We start from the raw sequence: 21,254 nt of genomic DNA on the forward strand, positions 1-21,254 counted from the left end.
TTTAAATCTAAATAATTTAATGAAATAGAAATTAAGGAAATTGATTTATTTAATAAATTTACTTACGATTATCACTAAATAGTCCCTAAGTAATAAAAATTTTTATAATTTTTAATAATTGTACACTATCTCAAGCAATGTTTTTAATACTTTTTTGTATTTCTACCATTAAAGTTCAAATTAAATGTATTCAAATTATCTAAATTAATCATCAGCACAAATGTAAGTTGCAAGATATTAAATCAAATATTCTTTATTTTAAGGATAAAATATCCCTATCTTGAAGCAATTTATTGATTAGAGTATTTTCTTTTCTAGTCGAGATTATAAATGCGTTGTCAAACGCAAACTCTATTGCCAAGTCGAAATCGGGACTTTTTCCGATTTTTCCACTCTTCCATGTCATTAGTAAACATTAAAAGGGAAAGATAAATCGAGATTTGGTAATGGTTGTTCTGTTTATTTACTAAGCATTTTTTCTCTCTTAGTGGATTGATTACAAGCTCGAAGATTTAGTAAAGAAGACGACTAGAAAATTAAATTAAGCGACGATTAAAATTTTATCAAAAAGGTATCATTTAAAATTTATATCAAATTAAAATTTCCGTAAGGGGAATAATTATTTTAAGTTGTTTTTCGAAAGGATTGTTTTATTTTGAAATATAAAATTTTGAATGATTATAGGGAAATTTTCATATTTAACATAAAATTTATTTCATTCATTCAATTATTTCAAAATTTATTTCATTCATTTATTTCATTAAAATTAATTTCATTCATTCAAAGATATGATACACACTGCTGAACAATTGCAAAGGTAGGATGATGATAGCAACCAAAAAAGTGAAGGTAGGAAAATATGAAAATTAGCATAAGTACGAGATGCAGTAAGGCGTGTTTTGCATTTGCAAATTTTGGGTTGTCGAACTGGTTAGTAACATGTCAGCGATGATAAGAGATATAAAGAATTTGAAGCGTATTATGCATTGTTGTTCAAAATTAGAGTTCAACAGGAAACAATCAATTGACGAACATGCAATATTCGAGCAGTCTTTCCGAAGTCATTTAGGTGATTTTATGTGTGACCGTATTATCAGCAAGATAGAAGAGGGCAGAAGAATGGCAGTTGTTGCCAAAGAATTCGATGTCAGCCACAGTGATGTTTCAATGCTTCGAAAATGATTTCAAACAACTGGAATGTGTAGCAAACGTCACAGGGGAGGTCGTGTTCTATGTAGGAAGCCTGCAGAAGACAGTTGCATAGTGCCATCGACAAAAAGGAACCAGCGCAGTGCAGCCAATCAGATAGCAAATCTGTTTCATGTTTCTGCTGGCAAATGAATATCCCAAAAATCTGTAGTCGCTTGTAAGCAGGAGGCCCTCCGACCTGTTGTGAACATACCATTATCCAGACTTCACCGTAGCGCCCGTTTGCAATGGTGTCTTCAGCATCGCAATTGGAGAGAAGAGTGCTGGACTTGCGTACTTTTCTCAGCTGTGAGTAGATTCAGTCTCTCGTCTGATTGTCGATGCCAAATGATCTGACGTAACATTGGTACTACGTATAGTCGAGCAAACATACAGGATATCCTACATATAGTGTCATGGTATGGTCTCGCATCAAGATAAATGACCAATGACAGCACGCCCCTCTATTTATTTCCAACTGAACTATGACTCACCACAGCTACATTAGGGATATTCTGCCTCGTGTTTGCTTGTTCCGTGGTTCTGCCAATGATAACGCCAGTGACTCGTCATCAAACAGTCCCTGTCGAGGAGTGCGTCCAGAACAAGGATTTTCAATGCCTCGAACCGAAGATATCCAGAACCAAATCCCATTGAAAATGCGTAAGGTACTTTAGAGAGGAGTGTTGCTATTCGAGAACGCCCAGCAATAAACAAAGACTCCCTCATCCGTGTGCTGACAGAGGGATGGGACAAATTGCCCCAACATCTGATGACTACTGTTGCGCAAAGCATGCCACGACATTAATAAACTTGCATTGCCCTCCATGGTGGTCAGATCTCTTATTGTCATCTTACTCCAGGATGCCTACAAATGGAATCTGCCTTTTTCTTTTTCACATTTTTAGCCCAAAACAAGTATTTTGTTCCTTAAACACATTTCAAACTTACTGGGTTTCAGAGCACAATAAATTTTAATTTTCCTACCGCATTTATTACAATTGGCATTTAATCACGCTTAATTTTTTATGCACTATGCAGCCATTTTTGGTCTGTCCTTAGGAATTATCCAGCACTGTAGTACAATATTTAAGGATGCAAAAATGTGATGTCAACATTTGTGTGGTTAAAATTTAGATGTTTGTACCAATCTAATTATTCTCAATTTTTCATTTATGATTTATGAAAAACTATGCTTTTGCAATTTTAATTTATTATTTTTCAAATGTTATTTTTGATTTGTTCTCTTTTATTTTTTTTAAGATCACGAATGGGAATTTTTATATCTTTTCTCTCCTTACATATAAAAGCGAAAATCAGTCTGTATGTCTAGATGCACTCCAATTACTCGAACATAAATTTAGATAAGGTTTTTTCCATAAATTTTTAAAAGGGTGGTTTATAAGCAATCGTCTTTCTCCGGTTTCATGTAGTTCATATGTTGCATTGAAAATACGAAAATCGATGCTTAAATGTTTAAACCTTCCTTAATAGCTTTTGAACGTCTTCGCAGATTGGCAAGAAGTTCTTTCCTACAAATTATTTAGATTTTATGGATCATTTTGTGACATATTTTATCTCCCTGCGTTGTATTATTTGTATGCAAAGTTGGGAAAACTTGTTTTTTTATTGTTTTAACGTATGATGTCATGGAAACTGATTGGTATCAATGCCGTTATTTTTAGGCTGATTACTATTATTCTATATGAGTTGTTTAGGCTGACTAAAAAATTCGTTTTCGAGGTGGACTATTACACGCAGATTAGTTTGCATTTGATTTAAACAAAAAAGATTGGCAAAGTTAGGTCAACAGCAATGGCACAACGCAATAGAATCTTTTTTACGTACATTATCCTTCATCTCCATAAACAGTTTAAAATTTTAAGTATTAAAAAAGTGATTTCAGGAAAACCTAGAGTAGGCCATGAAGTTTCAATTGCAGAAAAGAAATTCAAAATATCAAAATGCAGACAAATTATTGGAAGAGAACTTCAACATTGGTAATCATAAGTTATCTTCACATAATTTGTTTTCATTTTGATATTTTGAAAATTTATTTTCAGTATTTGAAACTTCTAGGTTTGCCTGAACCCAGATATTTGTTATACTTTAAACATTTAATTACTTATGGAAGTGAAAGTAAATTTGCGAGGGAAAGTTTCTCCCGTGGTATAGCGTCCTTTTAACTCCTGATACATCTATCAGTGAAAAACTTTATATCTGTAACTTTTATGATTTAGACCTAGACATACATTTCAAATTTGCAAATACTAGTCATGACTAGAACCTGGGTTGTCTGTGCTAGTAAAGTCCCCCCTAGTTTTTGTTACATACAACAGCCCAAGAGTTCCATGAAACTGAAAAATGTATTTTAAATTAAAAAACTAGTTTCGTTTCTCGTATTTTGTATACAACCCCTTTAGTCAGCTAGGCACAGGGAAGGTAGAATGCCCGTGATTTATCACTTGATGCGTTCTCTTCTCAATATATCCCTCCCATCTAGCGAACCCCAGTTTTCTCCCGAGCTTCTTTTCCGCATCCCCATCTTTCTCTCTGGTAGATGATGGGGATGCGGAAGAGAGAGAAAAAGAACACGAAGAGCAATAGAGGGATGCTAAGAGGTTGTGCGAGGATGGGAAACGAAAGAAAGGAAAAATAAGCTGGGAAAGGAAAAGATTCTAATAACAAACGAAAAAGTAAGAAGTAGCAGAAAAAAGGAAAGATGGAACGAAAGCCAAAAGGCGCAGGGGATTGAAAGAGGGTGGGTGAAGAAGAAATTTCTGAGAAAAAGATGGGGACAGGTGGAAAAATGTCGTGGAAACTTGACTTTTTGATCATTAATCGGCATTAAAATGTATGAAAAGAAAAGGCACTACTTCGTCACATGACATACTTTTTTATGCACCTCTCCTTATCAGCTTTTATTAAATTTTCTGTTTCGCATATCTTTTTTTACACTGAAAATTGTAGTTAGATTATAAAATGTTTCTTTTAATCATGGATGTGTGAAAATCACATGTTAAAACAAATTTAATTAAGTGATTATTTTCGTGATTTTTCCCCTGATGTAATAATTTAATAATGAAATTTTAAGAATAAAAAATCACTGTTCGGTGAGCTATCTTTGATGAATTAATATCCATTAACCGAATATAGGTAAAAATTTTGGTCTTACTATTACCGTAGTTTAAGACTAAGTTTATAGTACAAACATAACGTATTTTGCTATTCAACTGTACAAAAAGTTCTGTAAAAGAATCACAACCAAAATCCTTGCTATTGTGTTTGATGTTGGAAAGAATTAGTTTGTTTTTTGGTATACATTATTATAAAGCATAAAGGTCTAACGGAATCAAATTTTGAGCTAAAATTTTGTACGTAATATTACCGTGATTTTAAGGCTTGGTTTGCAAGACAAACGATTCTGAATAAGTTTCTTTCAATGGTACTTGCCAATTATATGTACCCCAAACATTGAAAAAGAGTAACAGCAAAATCAGTTGCTTTAGTATTTGTTGGGAAGCAATAAGTTTGTTTCTTGAAATATATATTATAAAGCACAATGGTCTAATAGCCACTAAAATTAACCACTAAGGATTTAGTAATAACATGTGGCGACCTAGAGTAACTTCTTGAAAATAATGGCTGGCGACATTGGCATTGGTTGGCAACACTCTTCACAAAATATCACTAGTCCACATGTAACCCACTTGAGACAAGCGTTCTTTTTATGGGATGGTACTTTTTTTTTTAAAAAAAAAGGTGTAGCACAAGTGCTTAATTGTTAGGATTTATTATGCTGAAACATGATAAATCTGTCTAATACAATAAATTATTACTTTAAATATTTTGATATTTATCTGAAGTTAACGTTCTGTGCTTCTTAAAACTAAAGATGTAAAAATCAGAAAGAAATAACCATTGGAATAAGAAAATATGAGTTATTGCTTTTTAGATTTTTCACTTAACCCTTTGAAGCACAGTGGTACGACAGCGAAACCGCACTTTTTAAAAAATTATTCCTAGCGGCACAAAGGTCAATCTCCGAAACCAATAATATTAAAGTATTATTTTAACTTTACTAAACATCACCAGATAGCAGCACTACACTTAGATTATATCTTCCTTTGAAAAAAATAAAAAGTTTTCAAGGCCCTTTTTCATTACTACAAGTTTTTTTTTTTACTCAATAAAATACAAAAAAAGTTTGAAGTATATCACTGAGATTTGTTGTTTATGAGCTTCTTTTGACACACAAATTTTTCCCAATAAAGATTCCTCAGAAAAGTATTTAATTTTTACCTTTATATTTTTTGGTTTCAGAGAGAAGCCACTGTGCCCCTAGAACATTATATCCACCAACACGAGTCTTTATCCTTTTTCCCCCTTCCTTCACTCAGATAGTGAAGTGGGTAAAAATTTATTAGGGTTTTTTCATGGGGCTTATAAATGGGGAGCAATGTGTCTCTTATCTATTTCTATTGAAAATAAAGTCTATTACTTCAGAAGAATAAGATTACATTATTACATATCACAGTAAATGCTGAGTAACATATTTACTTTTTATTACATTTTATTATACATTTTATTTTTATTATTATATATTTCTGTACTATTTATTTTATCCTGATATTGTATAATATATATTATATTTTACTTAGAATATTTTTTGTGTTTGAAATTCATGCGTTTTATTTTTCACTAATATATATTTTATTATATACTATTTTTGTATTATATTATATTTGTTAAAGCCTTTTTTGGTCTTTAAAATTATATAAATAGTTTTAGTACTTTAAGTTTATTGTTTGATTTCTGAAAAGTGAAAATTTATTGTAAAAAAAGTTAAAAAAGATAATATTTTTTTTCACATGAAAATGTTCTATGTGGACACTGGTTAACCACCGAAACCACCACCCCCTGTGTGGTGCAATGAATCAGAATTTTTTTTAAATGTCATTTTCCCATTCTTAGATCCTAAGCATCATAATTAGTTTCTCAATTTTAAAAAAATATGAAAATTTATGTTCGTGTGCCTCAAAAGGTGGAAGATTTCAGTATTAGTGCTAATGTTTGATTTTGTAAGAGAAATTTTAAATAAAATTGTTTTACCTATAGCTATATAAATGGCTGATCTGTATACCAGCCTCGGGTTTGACTTCAACATTTTCATCTGAGTTGGGGTAATTATTAGAAATCGTAAACAGCTTGCAATTGTTCCAACTATGATTGGACTGGGATGCAATAAAATGGTAAAACCTCGAGATCCACATTTCCTGCATCTTTCTTTGGCTTCAGACGGGTTGCTCCGGTTTGAAGTATAAAACGGTTTGACGGGTTTTGAAGTATAAAATAAACGGATGATGGGTTTGAAGCATGAAATGAAACACTAGAAAAACTATTTACAAAATATTTAGAGCTATGGGAAAATTATACTTGAGGGTGCCCCTTGGCGACTTATGTTAGCCACCATTCCTGTTTGCGCGGAACATCGTGGTAACAATGGCGGCCAAAACATAATGATATTTCAATAAAACATTGGAAAATTTAGACAAAATATCGGCCAAAACTTGCAATGAACCCAATATAATTAAAATTAATAAACCCAATAAAATGTATTTCGAATCGAAACAAAAGCTAATGGAATAAGCGCAGAAAGAAAAGGAAAAAAGCAACTCACTTCTTCATTAAGGTTGAATACCCTCAGATTTAGGTGCGCAGAATTCTCTAATAACAGTTAGATACTGTCTAAATTTATCATAAATGGAATCTGTGTACCTCCATCGCCTCATAAATTCAGCGAAATACGAATCGAAAATGGCGTCTGTGGTACCGGACTGGCGATCACATTTTTTTCTAAAGTCCCTTTTTATGACTGCCCACATACCTTTGATCTTATTGACCGGAAGAAAGAGTAACCTTACCAGCCGGTATCGAATGTAGAACTAACGAACCTCTGAAATTACATATACCGTTGAACATTTAAAAATAACGCTAAAATCTAAACCTATCAGAATCACGATTGGGTTTCAACATCGCCCTGCTTGGCGATCAACCGTGATCACAACTTGGCGAGAATAAGAACACACTCAAATATAGTCTACCCAGAGCTATACACATTATTCACCAAATTTTTCTGAAAGAACCCCTTCCGAAAGGAAAAATGCAATTGCAGAGCTGTTCTTGGCATTATCTTTGATTAGCTCTAAGTCGACGATCACAAATTTGTTGATACGCGATTGAAACAAAAAAGGAATCGATTTAGAGGACATTTTAAGAGCCAAATGTAATTTTGATCATCGAACCAAAGAGTATAAGTGCAAAAGATATCTACCGTATTGGAAAAATTACAGTGCTAATAAAGTAAGATTGAAAGAAAAGTTCAGTCACTGACGCAAGAAACGGAAATCCACTGTACTTGGCAGAATTGGTGAAACTTGCCAGAAAATTAATCAGTGAAACTGGAAGATTAGGAAAAGAATTGTGGTGATAAAGAAAGAAAAGTTGGAGATAATTGGTGAAAGGGGATCCTGGAATTGGAAATCTAGAAAAAAAAATTTAAAAAAAAAGAGAAATATCAGAGAAATGCAAAGAAACCATATTTCGAAAAAGTAAAAATTCTATTGCAAAATATGATAAACATTCCCTTATAAACTGGGGCTTGATGAAGAAAAGTATATTCTTGATTTGGGACCTGATTCTGAAAACAAAGCCAAATCTTTTCTAAATATAGTGCCAAAGATTGGTGAAAGAATATTAAAATTTACAACAAAAGTCATGTCAGCTCGAAATTCGCCAGTTACCCCACATTTGACTGTTGTTGTCAAAAAATACAAAATTTAAAATGACCTCAAATAAAACTCAAAGGACTTCGAATCAAATAATTAAGAAAACTCTACTATTACGTTTAATAAAAGGAAGTATTATTAACTCAACAACAAAATTACAGCCATTCCCAAATAAATTTTACTCTCACTCAAAAAAGTATTTACATTCCAAACCTATCACCATGTTAACCACAGAACTCTATTCGTTTGATAACTGACATCTAACAAGTAAATTATTTTACAAAAATACGATGCGCATAAGCACATAATATCTTACAGTTGTTTTAAGAGTAAACGTGAATTTATCAAATTGCAAAAAATGGAGAAAATAAAAAAGAATTCGCGATCGCAACGAACTATAGGGGGCGTTGTTGTATGAGACGCTTACCTGCGATTTCCATATGAACCGTCATTCAGTTACTCTGGAGACGTCGTTAATGTAGCGTGTAGCATTGCAACGTTCCTTCTTTAATGTGGCTTATTAAATTTAAAAAAGAAAAATGCTTGATCTTCTTTCTTGTACAACCGAAAACAAAATGGTATCTCTTTTTATTAGAGAAGGAATATCCAAAACACATCGGAAAAATATTTGTACATTAACAGAAAAAAATATGTATATTCTTATAAGAGTTAAAACCTAATGCCCGAGAAATAGTATTACTAAATTTAATGATATAACATGAAAGGCCCATTTAAACTTTACATTCTATAGTTTTAAGAATCATATTAGTTCAAAAATTAAAATGAACAAAAAGTATACATAAGCCTCATAATTTTATGAAATTTAATTTTGTAAACAACGTTTTCTGACAACAATTTTTATCAAAAAATTTCAAGTTTCAATAAAAATCATTATTTAGAAACTAAGAAACGTAAAATAAAGAATGCTGACGAAACAAAAACAAAAAAAAAAAAAAAAATTCTTTTTTGTCGCCATTTTTAGTGCTACGAATATTCGTCTTTGGGATTTGCCAAAAACAAAACAAGATGCAATTTTATTTTTTCAGGAGGGGAATATTTTACCGAAAAAACGAAAATATACCAATTCCCACAACATAAAACTTTATCTTGGCAAACGTACGTTTTGGAAATGTTATTTCATTTGGAATCTTATTCATCAGAGTTCATATGGCGATATGATTGTTTTGAATCTATGCTAAACTCTATATCGGCTCATTTTCCACCGAAATCCAATTAACTATTTTGATTTTAAATAAAGTGTTTTATTTTATGAACTGTCGCAAAAATTTTAAGTGTAGATTGGCGGCACTTAAAAACCGCCAAATCTGTAGCGGCGGTGGCGTTAATACGTCGTAAGTACCGAATTTTTATTCCATACTTTTCTGAATCATATTATTTCAAACATTGGAATATACAAGAAGTATACATAAACACATAATGTTATACCATTTAATTTTTCAAAAGTTTTTTGAGAACAATTTTTATCAAAAAATTATAAACTAAAAAACGGAAAATAAAGAATTCTTAGGATAAAAAAAAACGATTTTAAGAATTATTAACATTGAAATAAAAACTTTCATATTGTTTCTTTTTTTATTATTCTTATAGTTCTTAATCAGACGTAAAAAACCATTCTGTAGAGAACCATCATCAAATGAAAAAAAAATATTTACAAGCAAATTTTTTATTGTAAAAATCATTGCACTTACCTGATTTATGATTCCCGGAGAATTCCAAAATGATAAGTTCCTTGTTTGAAAACTTTATTCTCAAATAATAGATACATAGTTTATACCTTCATTACTTTTAGATAACATACTACACAGCAAAATTTTATAATTGATATGAATTTGAATATGTAGCTAAAAACAGAATAGCTGAATTCTAGTTGAACTTATTCTTTCAAAATTAAAAAAAACTTACCAAGAAAACGATTTAAATTAATTAAGAATCAGCACAAATGGCACTATTTCAAGTAACTTGGATAATTTTTTATTGTTGTTTTCCGAATTATATGGATACAGAAATATATACTATTCTATAACGAAGAAGAATATGCTATAACTATTACAATTCTGTATGTTCTGAATTCATATTTATTCACTGGAATGACGAAAGCAATGTTGACTTCACTTTAATTCGTAATGAATTGAAGACAGAAGAAATGCATTTTACCTTAATACACACATCTGTAACAGTATCCGAAATCGGAAGTCATCAGTTGCAAGTTTGTTGATAATAGAAATTAAAAATTATTGAGGAATTTTTCTTCAAATGTTTGGCGTGTTCTGTTCCTGAAAGATTTACTAATATTCTGGATATTTTTTTCAAGTTCTTCGGCCTTTTCCTTAGGGAAATTTTGTTTCTTATTTGCTGCTAAAAAATGGCGTCTGATTCAGTCAATGACTTTGATGGAACTAAATGAAAACGTGATAAATTAATGTCCGATATTTACAGGCTCCCGCTAGACGGCGTACTCGAGCGTTGCGATCGCGAATTAAGACATTTAAAATTTAGGTTTATTTTTCTTAAACTAAACTAAAAAAAGTTTAAATAGTTATTCGAGAAGGGTTTTTTCAACTATTTCACTTCAAATGATTTTTATTTAAATCATAAGATTTTTTTGCTATTTCTTTAGTTCTTTTGCTTTGTCTTAAAGAATGTTTGGGAAAAATATACTTGAGGGTGCCCCTTGGCGACTTATGTTTGGCGCCATACTTGTTTGCCCGTAACGCCGTGGTAACCCACAAACAGGACATTTATATCTATTACTAATTAAACCCTCATTCATACACCAGTCAATCATTGTTTTTTTTTTTATTGTTATTAAAATCGTACAGAAACTTAAGATTTATCTTATTGACAGTATTCATTTTTAGTACCAGAAGCAAAAATAACCTTACCAGCCGGTATCCAAAGAAGTAAGGGATCTCTGAAATTACATTTAAAAATTCATTTAAAAACAACGCTAAATTCTAAACTAATCAGAATCACGATTAAAATCTAAACCAATCGGAATCACGATTGGTTTTCAACATCGCCTAGCTTGGCGATCAATCGCGATCACAACTTGGCGGGGGCACCCTCAAGTATAGTCTACCCAGAATGTTTATATAATTGTAAATATTATGTTGTGATGTTATGTACGGTTTAGTCTTATGTCCTTATTCATATGTATGATTTACTTTTTTTCAAAAAAAAAAAAAAGTAACTCTTAAAGAAATTTATTTGCAAGTAAAGTATGAATTAAATTTTTTTAAAAATAAAGCTGGAAATTTAAAAGAAATACATTGTAATTTTTGAAATTGAACCATGATTATTTCATTTAATAAAGTGTTTAAAATGATTATACTTCAAAATGAAACATAGGTATTAAGCAAATTTGATTGTAGAGAAAAGTACTAGTGTTCTTAAATTATGTTATATTTTAAAGTTATGCATATAAGTATTAATAAGGAATTAGGATCTAATTATATGAAATGTAAAAGTGTTAAGTATTTTGTTTGGTTTTAAAACTAGTGAGATCAAGATAAAAAATAAGGAAATTGATTTAAAAAAATATCTAGTTAATTTCAATCTTTACACATAGTATATAATAATTTATACTTCTTTGTATTTATTTTATGTGAAGTTTAATTATAGTACTTATTTACATTCTAATTTTATTTTGAATATTTTAGTTTGAAATCTAAATTGAGTTACAAGTGAATTGTCAACTAATTTTTACTGTAAGAGTTTAAAAAAAGTTAGTAATTTTAAGTTTTAATGTTAAATAATGTACATCACTACTAATGTAAAAATTGCATGATGCATTTAATTTGAAAATTAGAAAATTTAGTTTTAAAAGTGAAATATTTTGATTATGACACAATGCATTGGTTTTAACCTAAAGTTTAAAGAAGTACACAAATAAGTTCATAAATAACTTTTCTTTGATTTCTCCGGAAAAGTTCTTCCAATTGGAGAGGAGTTAGTTATAAAGTCTAAAAATATAAAAAAAAATATCTGGCTAACAAAAGCATGAATAAAATAGACACGTAAAGAGATAAATAAAAAATAAAGGCGCGAGACAATTTTTAGGACAACAGAGAGTTGTTGATTTTTTTAGAAGATAGTTTTTGTTTTTGAATTTGAAGTTTATACCAAACCGTTGCGAGTTTTACTGTATTTTTTGCAAGGTTGTTTCTAACCCGTTACGAGTTTTTCTATATTTTTTGCAAGGTTGTTTCTAACCCGTTACGGGTATTTTAGTTTTGTTACTTTATGTGTAGTTTTTAAATAAAGGTGTTTTTTTTTAATAAAAAAATAACTGTTTCTTAATATAGCTTGATACGTTACAGCATAATAGTTTTTGATTTCTGGCAAAAGAGCCAATAAAGGCTATGCCGTCCCTAGACCCTATTTTAAATAAATGTTCTCAACAATAAAATACTTTTTTGTTTTCCACTACCGCTTTCCATTACCACTTTAAATATTATTCGGAATTGAACCGTCCCGGGTTAGCAAGCGTTATTTACTTTTATATCATTTTTTTTTAATCTCCGTTGTAAACAGCTGGGTTAGAGTTTCAAATATTGCGTGTTTTGGATTGGGCACTGCACATTGAAGTTTTTACTGAATATGAAATCTTCCATTTTCCTATTATTTCTATCTTGATTACTTATTGTCAAAAAGATTCCACTTTTAAGACATTTTATATGTTTCCGGTAAGAATATGAAAGAATGCCAAAATAAGAGGGGAACCCGACTATAAACTTCATCCAAGAGCTGAATTGGAAGCAGGTAGACAAGCATTGAACGTCGCGTTCATAATATTACCCCTGATACAATCTAATCCATTGAGAAGCGTGATTAAGATTCAACTTTAGGGGGAGGGGAATGTAATCAAGTGCCATCTTTTTAACTCTTGATTACATCTCTATTAAGAATCATTGAAATTTGGATAACCTGAGCAGCGATGGCTCAAGGGAGGCTCAATGAGGTGAACCGGGTTCGAATCCCACCGATAGCTGATAGATACGAATCCGTGTCCGGCTTGCAGCGACCACGGTATTAACGTGAAATATTCTCAGTGGTAGACGGATCATGGGTTAGAGTCCTTTTGCCGTCAGGCTAACCATGGGAGGTCCTCGTGGTGTTCCTCTCCGTGTAACGCAGATGCTGGTTAGTTCTATCAAAAAAGTCCTCCACGAAGCCAAATTTCTCCCAATACTTGATCCAAGAGTTTCTTTGTCATCTGGTTTGGTTTCAAAATTACAAGGCTACGGAGTGGAACATTAGTAGTCGTAAACCCAAAAATTGGGTGGGCTGATCAACGACGGTTATAAAAAAAATTGGGTAACTTATTATGACTCTAAAAATTGTTTGGAAGCCTTGAAAAATCCAGTCATCGATTTACACTCTCTCATATAATTCATATTTCAAAAATAACTGAGCGAAAAAGGTTATAAAATTTTATTTTCATGGATCCCTGGAGATGTAATATTAGGAAATGAAATCGCTGATTCAGCAACAAAATCTACTCAAAACCTTTCTAACAGGCCTATTCTTCAACCTGACGTAATGGAAACAGTTGCAGACGTTTTAACTGTTAACTGCCAGACTCAATGGAATACAGAAATCGATGATAAACTGCATGAAGTCAAACCGTTAATTACTCCGTTTAAAACCCAAAATAACTCCAGAAAAATTTAAGTGTTAATAAACAGATTACGTATTGGTCATACAAAGTTAACACATAGACACCTTTTACTAAAAAAACCAGCACCTGTTAGCTCCAATTGTAAAGAACCATTAACCATAAAGCACATCTTGACCCAGTGTTCGAATTTAAAATTAAGAGACGTTAGTATTCTAGTTTATCTACTTTACTTGGTGTAATTACACACCGAAATCTTATTGACTTTCTTAGCGACACGGTATACTTAATTTAAATTATGATTTTTTATATTGACAAAGTGCTCGGTGCGGTATACCTCTTTGGCTGATTATAAATAAATAACTGACTAAGAAAGAAAAAAATCAAGCATGACTTGAAGGTATCTTACAACAATGAATTTTTTTTTATTGTTAATGTCTTTGTTTCTTTTTTCGCATCATTACACTGATAAATCAATTTCATTGTAAGATTACACGATGCTACCTCTCAACAGATGAAACTATTTTTGAAGTGTCTAGATAAAATATTCGAATCTATATCGAACTGCCCAGTTTTGCACGCAAAATAAAACAGATATTAAGTTTCTATCGGCTACTAGCAATGTTAAAAATAAATAAATAAAATAAAAACAATATCATCTTTTGCAAACAAAATCAATCTTTTCTAAAAGCACAATTGTTTTTCTACCTTTCTAAGGGGGAAAAAAAACAGAAAGAAACATCCAACATCTAGACTTTTGTACCTGCCAAATAAAAATAGACTTTATTTTTTTCCCTCCTGATAAAAATTTTTCTGTTCTTTAATCCACCCCTGATGATTTTTGCCATTTCCCTTCTATGATGTGATCAACTATTTTCTCTGACGGAAGGGGGGGGGGGGCACAATTGACCCATCATTAAACAAAGGGAAGGGAGAGTTGGTGGGGGGACAGTCCGAAGAATGGAGGAGAACTGTAGAGGATTAATTTCTCCTCCATTTACTTTGATTGCATTTCGGTGCCAGTAAAAGAGTGGACTGTCATTTTCCGCGGTTGTAGTTACAATTTGAGTGAAATTGCAACAATTGATGTTGAGGACGAAGAGAATATTAGAGACTAGCAACTGGGTGAAATAAATTTGAATAGATTGTATTGGAGCGTTGACGCTCTAAATTTCCATTCTATTTGCATTTGGGTTTAGAGAGTTTTGTCATTGTAAACTCTCTTTATTCATGTTTGAGTATTTCTGTAGTTGGACACTTATTTTAGATATAATTTATGAATGAAATAAATAATATTTGTGACATTTTATTTAATAGTTATACCCTAAATAATTCCTAATTTTGTCGTAATTAATTTAACAAAATTGTAAAGAATTGCTAAATACTCCTGAACTTCTTGTTATACGGTATGACATAAACGTAATCATTAAAGATTTGCATAACATACAGACACACACATATATATATAGTAGTTGGTAGGCCTGCTTAATGTCTATATATACATAGACAACAGATAATAGCGATATCTTAAGGGCATATTTCGTAAAATGATATCCTAAGGTTATACAAGTATTAAGCAAGTCTGCCAAATACTACGCGTTTAGCAAAAAATATTTGATAGAGTGGTAGCCTTTTAAAAATCAAAGCTTTTAGAATTATTGGTAATTTTGCCAACAATTTAACAGCTTCACCACGAAAACTTTACTTTTACTTTTATTTACAAAAAATGGGCACCTGGGCCACTTAGCGGCCCCTATCCCATACATCTAGAAATTTACAGAAAATTTATAGTAATAACATTTTGAATTTAGCAGTCGATGTGGTAGCTAATAGAAGAACAAGCACTTTGCTTGAGTAAATATAACATTTGAATATCTGATTCATCGAATCTAAGTTGACATATATAAATATAAACATAATTTGACATATATATATACGTAAGTTGACATAAATAAATATTAACATAAATTGATACATATTTCACTAATTAAATTTCTATATTTTAACTAGCATATATTTAAGTATGACATACATTGAAGTTCATTCGAATACATTGTGGTAGCCATAAAAAAAATCAAGCCATTCGCTTGTGAAATAATAAAACAATGAAAAATTCAATATAACAAATTGACGTTTTTACATAACATTAGAAATATTGATTGTAGACTTTAATTTAAAATAAAGATATAACATGATTTGATATGTACAATAATTGATTTTTGAAGAATGAAGAACATAATTGATGAATATAGATAAATTATACCTTGATTCATGATAAAATAACATATTTGGAGAAAATGCAGTAAATATATTTTATTAGAGAAATATTGTTCCTTAAATACAATAGAATTTGCAAAAGAATTTAACGTGCAAAAGTTGATAAATACATATGCATTAATTGGCTATATTTTCAGAAAATAAAATTTGATGTAATTTAATTTAACATAAGTAAAAGTCTACTGTGAAAAGTTCAGTGAATTTAACTTGAGAGTCTTGGAAATAAAAATAGAACTCACTGTGATTGAGATGTTTCCCCGATGATATCCCGCAGAAGACGTAGCACTTCTTCATTTTTGAGCAATTCCTGTAATTCTTCGATTAATGACACTAATCGGTGAGCAAGTTTAGGCTTTGAATTTGATGTTGCTCGAGGGCTCCTTCTGAGGGGCGGGTCTCGCACCCAGTATAGTTGGCTGTGTGGTTTTTGTAACAATTACAGCATTTTGGAGGTGTTGTTCTGTCTTTGTTGCATTCATGAGACCTGTGGTTTTCAGCGCATTTTACACACCTTGCAGGCGCATTGCAGTGGCTTTGCGTATGTCCATAATTTTGGCAGTTGTAACATTGTGTAGGTCCTCGACCTCCTCGAAATCTTTCGATTTTGATCGGAATCTGCTGTATGTTGTTGACTTCGAATATTCTTTGGTGATTCGCCGTTGATGTTAGGATTATGAGAAAGAGTGGAAGGAGCCGATAGGCCTCTCCCATTCTCTTCTTAAACTGCACTATTTTAAAGGTTTCAACGTTGTTTTTCTGTAATTCTGTATTGATGGCATCTGTATCAAAGTCCACTGGCAGGCCACGAACCAAAACCTTAATAAATCTAGCTTGCGGTGTTATTTCAGGTTTGCTGGGCGGATCCCGTACTTTGTCGGTATCCTCCTTAGGTTTTGTTGTCGGCAAGATAGTGACGTCATGTGTTGAGTTATGTTGGCTAGAAGAAGGAAAGCTGTTTGTAGACATGAGTGTAGAGTTATCTACAATTGTTTTGACTGCATTTTGCTTTTTCTTCTTCTTCTTTCTTTTCTTTGCTGGTGGTTCTGTATTATTGTTAATATTGATGTCTGTGTCAGTTTCTGTATTTGGTGTTGTATTCAGGTTTTCATCTTTATTTTCCATGGTTATGTCGCCAGTGCTTGGATTAGTTTCAGTCATTATTGATTCGACTTGAATGGATTTTTTATTCATCTCCTTGTTTTCTTCTGCTTGAATTTTCCTCTTCCATCTGACGTGATAAGCTGCATTTGTCAGTTTTAGGAAGTATGAGTATTCGTAGTCTCCAGGGTAACTTGATCTTATTTGAATGAGCAGTTTGCTAAATAATTTATCTAAACGAATCAGCTCCTCTGTATCAAACTGAGTGTAAAACTCTACGAGATCGTCAATATGTTCATGTTCAACTGGTGGAAAGTATTTTTTTGATATCACACAGATAGCAATGATTTCTTCTAATGACGTGGATTCTTTGCAATGCGACGGTGAATTACGACCAGAGAATGAGACCTTTCCACCACGAGCTGTTTTATGATACGGAATGACTTGAAAAAACAAAATGGCGGGCTCAAAATCCAGACATCAAAATGGCTAGTTGACAGTATTATCTCTCCCGACTCCAGAATCTGACGAGATCAAAATCAGTATCCCTCACCTTGTAAAATTCAGGATAATCAGCATCAATTCAACATAACCGGCATCACAAGGGAGAAGAGGACATCAGTAGAGCATCACCTTTGAATGCAGGACCTTAATCGCTGTTATCAAATTTATATCAAAATATTATACCCCACGAAAAAGCTAGAACAAAGTGATGTTACATGTGAACTTTTAAATATTTTTCGTGGTATCGAAAATAAGTTTAAATGAATAAAAAATAATACATTAAAACCTAAACATAGCTACCACTAGAATAAAGTTTTACAAAAAGCGAAGAAAGTTGGCAGCCCTGATATTAAGTATTAAATAAACAAACTTAATCATTAATGGTTTACAAAATGCCACTGAAGACATATGTGCAATACAAAAAAGCGAAATATCGTAAATAACTCTTTATCCGTTTATCGGATTTTCACATGTTAAGATGAATATTAATAGTACCAGGATTGAGGTTTAACTATGTGCAAGCAATATTACAAAGGTTCCTTGTAGAAGAAAGCGATATTTTAAGCGTAATCTTACGGCCATATCTTGCAAGTGACATCTTAATGGTCTTCTTCACACTTCCTCCATGTTAACCAATAAGTCCAAAATTTTCTTATTTATTCAGTAACTAATTCTCAGTTTTTAATAATTTCATTTCAGTTCATTTGTCAAAATGTGTTCTATTGATCTCAGTAAGCACATTTTTAATTGTAAAGCTGTAAGTACATTTAAAACCTAAATTTTGAAAAAATTTAAACTTTGCAGCATTAAAAGTTAAAATAAGGTTATAGAACACATTTCAATGAATGAAATGAAACAAAAATTATTCAAAAATATATTAATAAGTTACAGAATACATCAAATCTTCGCTTGTCTATTAGACATTAGTAAACCCCTCTTTTAAGATCTTTTAAAATATATTAATTATAATTTACATATATCCTTTGGCTTATACTTTTAAACTCATACAGCTTTTAAAAATATAAGCAAATAGAAGTAAATTTATTATTAATTCCAGTACACTTTCGTATTCATGTAGCTTTTTAATTTTGTTTCCATGCTGTCAGTTTAATTTATGCATGCAAATAAGATGTTTGTGTCTGTCTGTTTTCCTCTCAACCTGACAGCAAACTGCGGAACTTACAACTACGAAATGTGAGGTGTAGATAGATATTAATACCTCCAGAATACAAAACTGTGAAAAACGTTCAATTAATTTATGGTATTAATTTGGGTAAAACTGCGATCTGTCAATGCTTCCGGTACATACTACTGTGTCAAACATACATGCCGTACAATAATTGAAGAGGCACTTTCAGTTTTTTACATTTTTTAAAATTTCTCCAATTCTTCGAAGATTATTTAATATATGAGAGTATGAAAGAACTACTTTAAATGCTCATATCTTACGCAATTTGAAACGAGTTTTTTCACTTTTTAAAGTGATATTTTTGTTGTTAATTAAAAATTGTTTCCAAGCATTTCGTTCAATTTTATTGAATATTTTTAAAATTCGATAATAGAAACGTATAGTATAAAATTTTTTTGCAGAAATGTTCGTATATACATGAATATTTAAGTTTTTCTTCTAATGCCCACCTGTGTTAACATCCGTCAATTCAGGCATATACAGGGAGATTTTGTTGGCCTCTCTTTCAGGGGCACCATATTAGGTGGACCAACGTCGCTCCCCCAATGAGGCCAGATAGTACAGAGAAGGAAAGAACATCAATGCCTTTCCCGAGATTCGAACCCAGAACCTTTCAGATGCAAGGACAGTTCCCTGCCCCCTACACAGACCGGTCGGCAGAATATTTAAGTTATTCTTACGAAATTTTATGGAATTATTGCATATGAAAACCAAAGTAATCTATACATGTACAAAAGTAATCAATACAAACTATGTTTTTGGTCGTAATTTATCGCCGGTTTAACAAACCTCTGAAAACTTTAAACTTTATTGATGATAATGAGCAATCGCGTAATCTAAACACCTCTATAAATATAATAATACAGTTCTCTAAGTATTTCTTGAGAAATATAAAAAACTAAAAGTATCTTTTCAATTATAGTAGGGTAGTGTATTTAACAATCAATTCAGATAGATATTATTATTAAGCTAACTCAAGGAAATTTAAAGTTTATAGAAAAAAAAGAGTAATTAAGACCTTAAATGTCGTTCAAAAATTAAATTTAATTTATAATTAAAATTATAGATTATTAATTAAATCATAGAGTATAGCAGCTGTTTAGGTGAAACTTTATCCCATGTTTGTATGGGAGTCGCATGGAAATAATTTTAATTTCATAACAATGTCACAGAACACTTCAACATAATGTGAATATACAACAAAATTCTTAGGTGGATACTGCGAAATAAATAACAGTTAAATTAAGAATAGCGGAATTTGTAATTTAATTGATTCTGCAGTATTTCACAGAAAACACTGGTTTTTAATGCAAGAAAGAAATATCCGCAGACATAAAATTTCTGAAAATTTTGAAACTATTCAAATATGTTTACGCTATTCATTATATGTTGAAAATTATTCAATTATAGAGATTTTTTGCCTGTTAATAAATTTGAGCAGACTGAGACACCTGCAAATAACTTTTTCAAAGCAATACACTGAAATCTGACGTCCAAATAACATGAAGATTTAGTCAGCATTTAAAACATTAAATCAGTCATAATTTCTTCAAAAGACATTTAAAAAAAAAACTTTTTACATAGTGGTTGTCTCAAACGCACTTCATATTAGTAAACGCAGCGTGTATTAGTAACGTCCTTATAACTTTTGTACTCTTTTGATGATCCGCTCTTAAAACATATCTTCAAATAAGTCTACTTTCAGCACTTTCGCAAAAAATTTGCTGCAATTCTAGAGAGCTGCAAAATGGGTTTGCTGTATGAGCATTGCAGCCGTGTTTTATGTTGTACTAAATTAGTTTGAAGTATTTATTTTGAACAATAAAATTTTGAAATAGTTAAATTTTGTTTGTGAAATTTACGAAAGGTATTGTTGATTAATACCCAGAATCAGTTGATTTAATCCCGTTGATAACTTATGCAACTTATGGTGTAAAAATAAGTTATTATAATAAGGATCCTAGTGGTCCACCAAATACATTGGACTGGTAGTAAACAAATTACAAAAACAAGCAAAAATTTCTTTAATTTAATGATTTTTACTCTGCAGATTAATAATTTTTGCATGTATTTGCGTTACCAAATTATGTTGGTGGTTAAGGTCATTTTACGTCAAATATTTAAACCAATAAACACATTTTAGAATTTTAGTATCTAAATTTTTACTACTACTTTAATTATTTAGGTGAACTATTCAGATCCCTAATAGTATGTGAAAATTTATTAATAAAAAAGGAACTTATAAAGAAGGCTTAAAAAGAAATACGTTCAAAAGAAATCGATAAATATGTAGCTAAGTATACATTCAAGTATAATAAATACATGTCCAAATGAAGATAGGATATACTTTGTTACAACATATGAATCAAGAAAAACAACGAGAATAAAGCACAATATAAAAGCACGATATACTATACTATAGTTTTGGTTCTATAAACAAAAACCTCCTCAATGTCTGAACAGTACAACGGAGGAAGGTTCTTGTTTTTGGTATTGTTCTTGCTCTTAGATTCTTGTTCATTAAAAATGTCCATTTATGTTCTTCTATTTCTGCTTTATACACGTTATTTTG

At 31.2% G+C, this 21,254-nt stretch overlaps 1 protein-coding gene across 1 annotated transcript in view; it reads right to left on the bottom strand.

Annotated features, from left to right (window-relative positions):
- Window positions 1-1,692: 1,692 nt before the first annotated feature.
- Window positions 1,693-21,254, bottom strand: part of LOC147804116 (uncharacterized) — a 35,825-nt gene continuing 16,263 nt past the window's right edge. The window contains exon 2 of the mRNA XM_087151426.1: window positions 1,693-1,967. Coding sequence (XP_087007552.1) covers window positions 1,693-1,967 — 275 coding nt within the window. The remainder of the gene's footprint in view (window positions 1,968-21,254) is intronic.

Source organism: Parasteatoda tepidariorum, chromosome 9 (genome assembly GCF_982258835.1).
Source record: "Parasteatoda tepidariorum strain Cologne lab strain chromosome 9, Ptep-v5.0, whole genome shotgun sequence".
NCBI classification, from domain to species: domain Eukaryota; kingdom Metazoa; phylum Arthropoda; class Arachnida; order Araneae; family Theridiidae; genus Parasteatoda; species Parasteatoda tepidariorum.